Here is a 10,139-nt window from a genome sequence, read left to right as displayed (position 1 = left end):
AGATAAAAATGAGATCATGATATTTTTCTTAAATCTAACTTTTTAGTTTAAAATGTCCAAAAAGTAAAAATAATATATATATTAAAGGGTTTATGGTTCCCAGTTTTTACCGGTGTTCATCGTATATGATTGAACCACCAGGTCAACGCACGCAAGCCATTGATAATGAAAGGGGAAAAAAAAGAAAAAGAAAAAAAAAAAGAGATTGAATCATTCATAACGGGTGAAAGCTTGCCAATCAAGTAAGTTAAGAAGTTGATTTTTATATACAGAAGTGGGAAGAATATATGGAGATGTCTGTGCGCGCGCTGATGTATGGATGCATCAAGAAACGTCAAATATATATTTTTTCTTCCAAGAACTACATCGCCATGAATGGAATAAGATATACGATCAAATTTTGACAGACTCATTCAAAAGTTTTTTTTTTTTTTTTGGTTCATGGTTCTCAAAGAAAAACAGGTTTTTAGCAAAGATTCAGCTATTTGTTTATACCATGTTGTGGTAATGCAAGCAAAGAAACCCTAATTTTACAAAACTTTCTTCTTTCTGAAATGTGTACAGACTAAGATGGGTTCCCTAAAGATGAGAGACCAAGCTTACCTTCAAATGCCTGATAATCTTCGGAGTTGAGATCATTGACCGGGGGGTGATGAAAAGAAAATGACAATGAAATATACAAAGAACCCAGCAAGAAGAATTCCTCCATAGACGAAAGTTTGGGAAGAATGCATCAGGTATTTGAATTCAATATTACAGCATCTCATTCTCTCCCTCTCGCTTGTCAAAACATTCTCAACGTACCTGCATTATAAAGGTTTGGAACAGGATTGATAAATACCTACTAAAAATGTTGCATAATCTGCCAAAAATGAACAAAGAAAGAAAGAAAGAGAAAGAACGTCAAATAGTTTGCCAAGCCATAATGCAGGCTAACTTACTGCTGTGTAAACATGGTGCTTTGAAGGATGTCCGAACTATTCAAATGTGCATCTTGTAGTCGATGGTCATATAACAAAGAAGAAAGATCAACGAGTTGCTCCTCAAGGTTCTGTTTTAATCAAGGAATAGACCCGAAAAAACTTTTAAAAAAAAGATAGAAAAAGAACAAGTTCAAATAACTTAATCAGTTAGCTAGATTAGTTGCAGCTTACATCCAAGTATTTCTCTAATCGCTCAACTAATTCATGCGGGAACGGTTCAGGCAGGTTTGTTGTTTTCTTGTAAAACTTCTCCAGCCATAGTTCAGTAGTCGACTTGTTCTTCTTTCCCTTCACAGGTTCACCAAGTGGGGTCTTTAAATATTCAGCAGCAAAAGATTGGACAGCCTGAAGACAATGAGAAGCAGATAAAATTATCTCGATAAAATTATCACATTGGACAAGGAATGGCTATAAGAAGATAAAATTACCTCCGATGTATCACGAATGGTTCTGAGAGCAGAATCTACACGTGCATAAATCGTATTTCTCTGCCAACAAGATGGTCAATCTTTCAAATGCCTCAATAAGCTTGTCCATTAGAACCTACATGTGAATATATGTGTACCTACTAGGCAAGAAATCCTACAGAGTATGCAAAGTTGTTTCGACCAAATAGATATCGAGTTGCAAAGTGCACTCTTAATACCTTGGTAGGTATGTGTCTCGTGTGTGATACAAAGAACTTTAAGACGATGAAGTTAGCTTACCAGTGCAACATCCTGAAGCATTTGACTAATTCGAGATGTATTTGAGAATGGTCCAAACGGGTGACAACCCGCAGCCCAGAGCCAATTCACAACAGGTCTTTCATGTACATGAGAAGCTTTTTCATATGGTGCACTCAAACCACCCACAGCAGAAGCAAGCCCTGCTACAATATGGCGCTGTGCTTGTGATGGAATAGCATGCCTTCTCTCAGTCTCAGAAACATAACTAGTCAAAAAGCCATGGTAAGGCATGAGGAAAGAGTTAAAAAATGAATAGAGACGTTAGAGAACTCTTTGGTCCAGCAAAGTCAAATACATAAGATAGCTCAAATCAAAATTATACAGCAAGGGTATTTTTTAAAGGAATAAAGAATTTTCGGCTCACCTCAGAGGTATATTTGGACTTTGGTGCTCAAGTACTATGACAACATCATTTCCAGTCCAAACAAAGCTTTCATCTTCCATCATAAGTTGTGGATCAACATCAGCCAATGATAGCACAAAGCTGCAGAAAAATAACTGATCTATGTCTAATGAAAAGCTCTAATATCCATTAAACAGTCTAAAGATTGATTCATAATATTGCTTTTTGGGAACTTATTATCTGAAGTATTACAATACAAGAGATAATTCAAAAACATACCAAAATTTATTGTACAACTTTTTATCATAAGCTTAAGGATAATAACATGGGGAGGGGGGAATCAGCAAAAATGTTATTGCTGATTGAAGCAACAGCTGTTCTAATTTAGTGAAGACTGTCAAATTTCCAAATACTACCTGTACAAACTGTAACATTCTCTAATGTTTTGCAGAAAAAGATCATAAGACCAATTTTCTGATTAATCGCCAGCATGTTAAAATGGTTTAGCAGTTTGATCAAATCATGAAAGAATTGTAATTAAAGCCATCAACTATGACCACCAGGCCACAATTTTGTTGATGTTATAAATGATTATCCATGCCTTCTAAATATGTAGAATAAAACAAGTAACTGAGGCTCTTAAATTTGCCATTTAGTTCTTAAAGACATTATTAAGTGGTAGAACAGGATGCAAAACTTTTCAATCTCACATAGAAGCTGCAAACAACATTTTAAACCAATAAACAAAGCAGCATCTACAATAAAGAAGATTATTAAGCAGGACAACGAAAACCTGTAATACATGTTTGTTGTATTGAAATATTTGATCAGACAACCTGGGCATGATTGCAATTTTAAATTGTCAGATAAGTTGGTCTACTCACACAGGAATAACTCTAGTTCCATAAGTTGGGTGCAGATCGCCTTTTTTCTTCTGTTTTTTCTTTTTCTTATCCTTGCCAACTTTCGAGTTGTAACTAGCCCATAGAGGTTTATGCTTCAGAACCGAATCAGTTGAATTCTCGGATTCATCCATCCAATGCTGCTGAACATAAAATTCATGTTATGGCAACATAGGGAAGCCAAAGAGAGATAAAGAAGCATGGGTAGAAAGAGTGTTTAACCTCAGAACCAAGCAAGAGAAAAATTCAACTTGCAAGAGACTAGACATGCCACCAATTTATACTTCTTTTTCTTTATTTAAGCAAGTAAAAAGAATAAGTCAATATAAGCTGACCTGGCGAAGGAAAAACTTATTTGAAAGAGATGGGTCAGCCATTTCAAGTAAACCTGCAGCAAGCACATCTGCAGAACGTTCCATCTCCTGTGATAAGCCAACAAAAATCACACGTATAACCGTCTATCAGTATCCCAAGGAGACTTCAAGACACAATGAGAAGAGCAAGTAAGCATTGCCAATGAAAAGTGCATTAACTAGATACAACAACTCATCATTATCCTTAGAAAACTTACTTCAGAACACAGAGATAACAACAAGATATTGACAATATGTAACCTAATGAAAGTAAGACTCTCAGAAAGAAAATGGAAAAAAGTGGTCAAAGAGTGGAAAACCCACTTCTTTAAGAATGGCACCATCAAGATATGTCTTCGTATGAACATGGAAGCGCCCATCCCTCTTTGTTTCTTGCAAGGAATGGCCACGCATAGCTTTTGACACAGCAATAGCCAACTTCTCATGATGGTGCAGTGCATGTGACCCCCCTATAATCACTACTTCTTGGTCATCATGAACCAACTTCTTCACCTGAAGAAAACAAAATATCCACATATGAAACGTATTAATTTTGCTTCTTGAGCATCACGCAAAAATAAATATAGTGCCTTCAGCAGAGCCAGAAAAATAACCCAAGCAATTTCATTTGCAGCCAATGCAAATAAAAGGAGTTCGATCCAACTAACAAATGACACAGTTATATTTAGGATATATGTTCTTTGCTTTTAATCAGAAGGTTTTAAAAGTAGTTTTCGAGAACTAAAGTATGATGGTATACAGTAGTTTTCAGAGTATCAGTTATCACCACAGTATAATCTGAAAAAAATTATTTACATGTTGTTCCAGATAATGAGTCAAGGAAAAAAGGGCTAAACCCAAGCTTTACAAGCATAAGCAGATCTGAAGATGCCATTCAAGATTAGTTTCTTACCTCTGCTTCAATTGCTTCAATATCTATGCTGTAATTATGACCTTTTACCATAATATTATACCGGTTATGGTTTTGGAGGATAATAATAGGTATAAGCAGCCTTGTCGTCAGATCAACAGTTTCAAACCTGAGTTCACCAAGGACAAACAAATAAGAAGGCAACTGAAAAGGCCCTAAACCAAAGTAAATAATAATGCTAGAAAGGTATAGAGCTGAGCATGATTCATAAATCATAATCAACTATGTTTCCAATTATAATAATTTAAGAAACATAAAATGCAAGTATTATCAATGAATAAAGATGGTGTAAAATTACCGAACATCTGGAGCTATAACATGCTCAACTGTGGTTGCTACCAAGGCAGCAAGATGTCCCATGAAATTATCATGAGTAGCACGATTACTGACAGAAGCCAAACCCCCTGGAAATAAGATACTCCGTATTCGTGGCAATGTTCTAGGACTGACACTTCCTTCTTCAGTTTCAATCTTCCCGTAAGTACAAGGGCCAGCCGATAGGTCGATCACAACAAACCTGAACAGTAGAGGCAGAAATGAGCCCCAGAGAAAGATATTAAAAAAAAAAGTGAGGTTATAGAGCAGCTAATTGAGAAGTGGAATTTTATATTATCAAATATCTTGTTAATATTTCTAATCTAGCAGTTCTTTCCCATAAGTCCATAAATCAGGGACCCAAAAGTTAAACTTTCGACAAAGTAATGCAACTCAAAACAGACCTTCCAGAGCTAAGCCAAACTTGAGACGCTCCTCCTCCATTGTATCGATATCGATATATGTAGTCTCCCTCTTGTTGTTTCATTTCTTCATTAGTCAGTGGGGTAAGTTTGCTATACATCAAACTATCAAGATCAACCTCTTTATTCCTAGGATCCATTCTGACCTAAAAAGAGGCCGAATCATTCACCAGTGTATCAAGAAGGAAAATTTCAAATCAATGCAGCCATGTAAGGGGAAAGGAAAAACTAAAACACTAGGAATGGTCAAAGTTTCATACAGACAAAGCACAGAACTAATGTTTGAAATTATACTTAGCTTATACCTTGTCGAAGTTAACAATAAATATAGCAGTTGGCACAGGTCTATCCATCTCTTTAGCAGAATATCCCCCACTTTTGATGTCAAATATATATGAATATAGCTTTTGGAATACTGGCTCCACAGCTGTTGCTTCCACCTCAAATAGGGGCACCTCTCTCCCAAAATCAGGCTAATATGTAAAATGAAAAAAGAAAAAAGAAAAAAGAAATTGATATACAAAAGAATTCATATAGTTAATATTCTTTCCACTATCAAGAGTAATAGTAAATATGAAGCAATATAGTAGACCTCTCTTGCAGAACCAGCAGGAACCATGGCCCCCTTCAGTGCCTTCTCAAGCGCAATCAATTCTGGCTGTCCTGCCTATAGTAGAACAAATAAGTGAAGAACAACACTAACAACTCAGTTTAGATATCTAGCTGAAGCTTAAACCAGTAGTAATTATTAAGATGCAATAAGGAATGAAAAAACTTACAGGAAATGTGTTATAAACAACATGATGTTCGATATCAAGGGGCTCCTCGGTCTCGAGACAGGAAGGCCTATGAGAGGGAAAGCTAACTCTCAGAAACTCCTCCAATTTCTGTGAATCGACATTGTACCGATAGCCACCATCTCCATTGAGACCAATTAGCACCACATTCACCTCGAGCGGAACCTGAAATGGAACCTGCACAACAGAACCTGTTCTAATCATAACCATAGATGAGTAAAACTAAGCTAACAGCCACAACCTCTTCATGTTTCTAGGGATTTCAGGAACGCAATTTAAATTTTGAATCACATTTTGGGAGAGATCAACTGCGTAGCTCATTCACTCAAGTCGAAACCTATAATATTGGTAAGTTCCTTTAAAGTAATCATTAAAACAACAAAAAGTCAATGAAAATTGGCGAGAAAAATGTCCATATAAGTTTCTTTAGAGATTTAACAAGATTTTTAGAAAGGGAACCTTTTCCAATCATAACCAGAGATGAGAAGAACTAAGCTAGCAGCCACTAACTCTTCAAGGTTCTAGAGATTTTCAGAACGCAATTCGAATTTTGAATTACATTTTAGGAGAGATCAACTGTGTAGCTCAAATTCAGTCAATTCGAGTCCTATAATTTTCGTAAATTCGACGCTCTAAAGTAATAATTAAAATGAAAAAACCTCGATGAAAACCCGACATTATTAATAATATGAATTTCTTTCAAAAAAGAAAACTCGATGAAAATTGGCGAGGAAAAAGTCGTCATTAATTTCTTCACAGATTTAACAAGATTTTCAGAGCGAGAATCGATTACCTCAGCACGCGTGTGGAGCGTGCGGCGAACATCGGATCGGACGCTGTCGCGAACTTCGAGGAATGCGCTATGGTGCCAGTGAGGGAGGCCGGGGTCTCTTTTGAACGCTTGTTGAGTAGAATCGGAGAGAGTTGCGAGTCCACTGAGTGTAACGAGAAATATCGCATATGATAACATAGACGATAACCTCGATCTCGATTCCATTTCAGTGATAAAAACAGAGGAGAAATGCGTGAAAATGCTACTCAATTAATTTTGTATGAGCTTTTTAGCCATTACCGGCGATGACTTGCGCCTAGACTGAACTGTGAAATAATAATTTACAAAGTTTCCAAAATGATCCCTGCTTTTGTGGTTAAATTACGAGATGTAGAATGAAAACATTTTATAATGGGCCTTTTGATTTTGGGCAATCAATTTTCAACTTGAAGCAGCCCACCCCATCTTCTCCTTTCATCAAATTACGAAGGGTTAGACTTGGTGTGTTTTTCCGTTATTTTGAAAAATAAATAGAGTGAAAAGAAAATTAAAATGATGAAAAATTGAAGGATGGAAAAATAAAAAGATAAAAAAATATATGTAATTTTTCTTTTTATATATGCGCCGGGTAGAAAAGATGGAAAAGATTTTTTTTCTTTCATTACCGAGTAAAATTGAAAGATTAAATTAAATAAAATAAAACATTTGAAAAATACACAATTTAAATTAAGAGACACTTCTCTCTCACTTTCTCTCTAATCGTCATTTCAATTTGGAAGATTTTTTTTTATGCATTAGAATAAAAAATTATTATTTCTCCTATTTTCTTTCCCACCCAGTATACTTAAAATTTATTTTCTTTCCACTTTTCCACTCCCTCTCGACATCACTCCACTTTTTCACCTAACCAAGCACACCCTTAAGATTTGCTTGGTACAAATGAAAGAAATTTAGAAAAATGGAGAGGAAAACTAGAATGATGGAAAATATAAATTTTCTTTCCATAGATGTACTTGGTAGAAAAGATGAAAAAAAAGTAATTTTCTTTCTCTCAATTGCTTGGTAGAGTTGAAAAGTGAAAGCAAAGCAAATAAAACAACCGAAAAATGTAAAATTTGAACAAACATATACTTTTCTCCCATTTTCTTTTCTCTGATCATTCCAATTTAGAAAGATTAATTTTTTATGCATTAGAATAGAAAATGATCATCCCTTCTATTTTATTTTCTCACTTTTCTTTCCAACTAAATACACTTCAAATTTATTTTCTTTCCATTTTTTCATTCTCTTTTTCCATCCCTTTATTTTTTTCATCCAACCAAATACACCTTAAAGTCATATGCAATGGTACAACCTTAAAAGACATAGGTACTTTTTTGTTTGAAGAAGCACTTTTAGAATCAAAATAATATTCTTAACCCTCATTTATTATTAAATTTATTTTTTTGCGATATTTATATTAGGTATACAATTATTTCACTTCTTGAAATTTATTTCAACATTATATATTTGAACTAATTTGTATTCTTATGTGATGCACAATTATATATATTAACTTTTTAATTCTTTTATAACATAGTTTATGTTAATTTCTTCAAAAAAGTCATTATTAAATTAAAAATTAATGTAATTAAAAATATTTAACTAATTTAGAATCAGTTATATTAGTGTTATTTAATCTTAAAGGTATTTACTATTAAAACAATACAAAAATTCATCATGGTATAAATATTAATATTAATACATTATAGTTTAAAACTATTATTAATAATATTAATATATTATAATTTAAAAATATTATTAATAATTTCTTACAGATTCTTTATTTTATATATATTGTTAAATTAATTTGTTTTAATCTTAAAATTGTTAATATTCAATTTTTGTAATTTTATGTTTATTTTTGTTCTACTTTAATCAATGAATATAATTAATTCTTATTATATTTGAAAAATATAAATTTAATTTGATAAATGTTATTAATAAGTGTCTGTCTTTAAAAATATATTTTAAACTTAACAATTTAATATCCATTAATTTAATATTATAACATTAAAATTTAATTTAAGTAAAATCTTCTACTTTGATAAATGTTATTATTATCATGTGTCTTTCTTCTTCTTTTTGGTGAAAAGTAAAGAACAAATGATTACATGGATTTATTCATAGATACAGTGCCTCTAATACTATCTTCTTGCAGTATTTCTTTGATTGCCATGGGAGGATCTTCGAACATATGTAAGTCTTCATCGTCCAATGAAGCAATTTTTGTTATTGCACTTATTAAATTCTCTAAGGATATATTCTAAGAATCACTTCTCTTCATTTAATAAAATCTGTTGATTTCACCTAATCAAAGCGAAATTTGATCTTTCAAGTTTATTGTTGCCGATGATTTTAACGACATCAAGATTATTAGATTCGATGACGACCTCATCATAACCTTGTTTTTGAATCAGTAATAAACCATCTAAAATGCCCATCTAAAACCGAGCACTTCCCCAAAAAACAATTGTAGCCCAACCATATGAAACCTTATGATTTCATCCGAACTCATTGATTTACCTTGGAAAATGATCAAATTTTGATTTTACCAGATTCGCCAAAGTAATAACCCGAAGAAACATAACCATTCCAATTCTCTCATGCTAGGATTTGACTAAACTTGTAGATTTGAAAGTATCCAATCCGATAAATTACAATAGAAAAAATGTCTCTTCAGATTTGGCGGGAGAACATCTCTAAGAACATGTAATGCATCCTTGAATTCATGGCCACAAAGGTGACACGACTCGTCTTGTCCAATACCCCTACGGAGCCTTTCAGAATTAGTTAGAAGTCTCTATTTTAAGGCTAGCCAAATAAACTGTCGCACTCTTTGGAGACCCGAAAATTTCCATACAATGTTCCAAATACCATCTCTTGGATTCCAAGACCCCTCTTTTAGCATCCAACATGCGCTTTTGACTGAAAAAATGCCAGACAAGGTACAAGTCCATGATATAAAATACGATCCCGTAGAAGCCATAGGTGGTGGAACACTAATGATGGGTAGGATGACATTTTTTGGAAACCAAACTCAACTAATAAAATTAAGAAAAATAAACATCCTAACCAATTTTATTTAATTACTTTAGCATTCTATGTTTTATGAGTTATTCTTTCTGTAACATTAAACATATACTTATTCTTATCATCGATTAATCATTAACAATGTATAAATAACCAATAATATATACTATATGATTTAGTTAATTATATTGTAGGTCAAAAAGTATCGGAAATGATCTCTCATTTACAAAATATTCAAATTATTTAAGCGAGATTAGTAAAATAATATATAATTATATTTTAAAAGATATATAGGGTAAACTACTAAAATAGTCACTTTTGTTTAGCTCAGGTTACATTTTAGTCACTTATGTTATCATGTTGTAGCATTTTAGTCACTGAGCCGTTAATTGCCGTTAACTGTGTAACGGTAAGCTAACATGGCACGTTAAATCATCATTTCAAACGAAAATTTTGGGTTAAATTATATAATTAGTCCCTATATTTTTTCGTTTTGAGCAATTTAATTTTTTTCTTTTATA

General features: G+C 33.2%; 1 protein-coding gene across 2 annotated transcripts; it reads right to left on the bottom strand.

The window, feature by feature from the left end:
* Nucleotides 1-314: 314 nt before the first annotated feature.
* LOC107915086 (uncharacterized) lies at nucleotides 315-6,893 on the bottom strand. Of its 2 annotated transcripts, none has more exons than XM_016844202.2 (16): nucleotides 6,568-6,893; nucleotides 5,757-5,951; nucleotides 5,570-5,644; nucleotides 5,283-5,450; nucleotides 4,960-5,123; nucleotides 4,539-4,757; nucleotides 4,223-4,349; nucleotides 3,634-3,822; nucleotides 3,292-3,378; nucleotides 2,939-3,099; nucleotides 2,076-2,195; nucleotides 1,691-1,916; nucleotides 1,412-1,471; nucleotides 1,155-1,328; nucleotides 942-1,051; nucleotides 315-804 (listed from the first exon to the last, which is right to left on the bottom strand). In XM_016844202.2, exons 1-16 carry the CDS (start codon nucleotides 6,769-6,771, stop codon nucleotides 636-638), a joined length of 2,448 nt encoding a protein of 815 aa, XP_016699691.1. In that variant the 5' UTR covers nucleotides 6,772-6,893; the 3' UTR covers nucleotides 315-635. The 2 variants fall into 2 exon arrangements, with proteins under 2 accessions (XP_016699691.1, XP_016699692.1); XM_016844203.2 differs by having other exon boundaries at nucleotides 2,939-3,096.
* Nucleotides 6,894-10,139: the final 3,246 nt, after the last annotated feature.

The sequence above is a fragment of the Gossypium hirsutum genome, chromosome D10 (genome assembly GCF_007990345.1).
Source record: "Gossypium hirsutum isolate 1008001.06 chromosome D10, Gossypium_hirsutum_v2.1, whole genome shotgun sequence".
Classification (NCBI taxonomy): domain Eukaryota; kingdom Viridiplantae; phylum Streptophyta; class Magnoliopsida; order Malvales; family Malvaceae; genus Gossypium; species Gossypium hirsutum.
The sequence above is the reverse complement of the archived record's forward strand: the minus strand, read 5'-3'. Positions and strand labels throughout refer to the sequence as shown.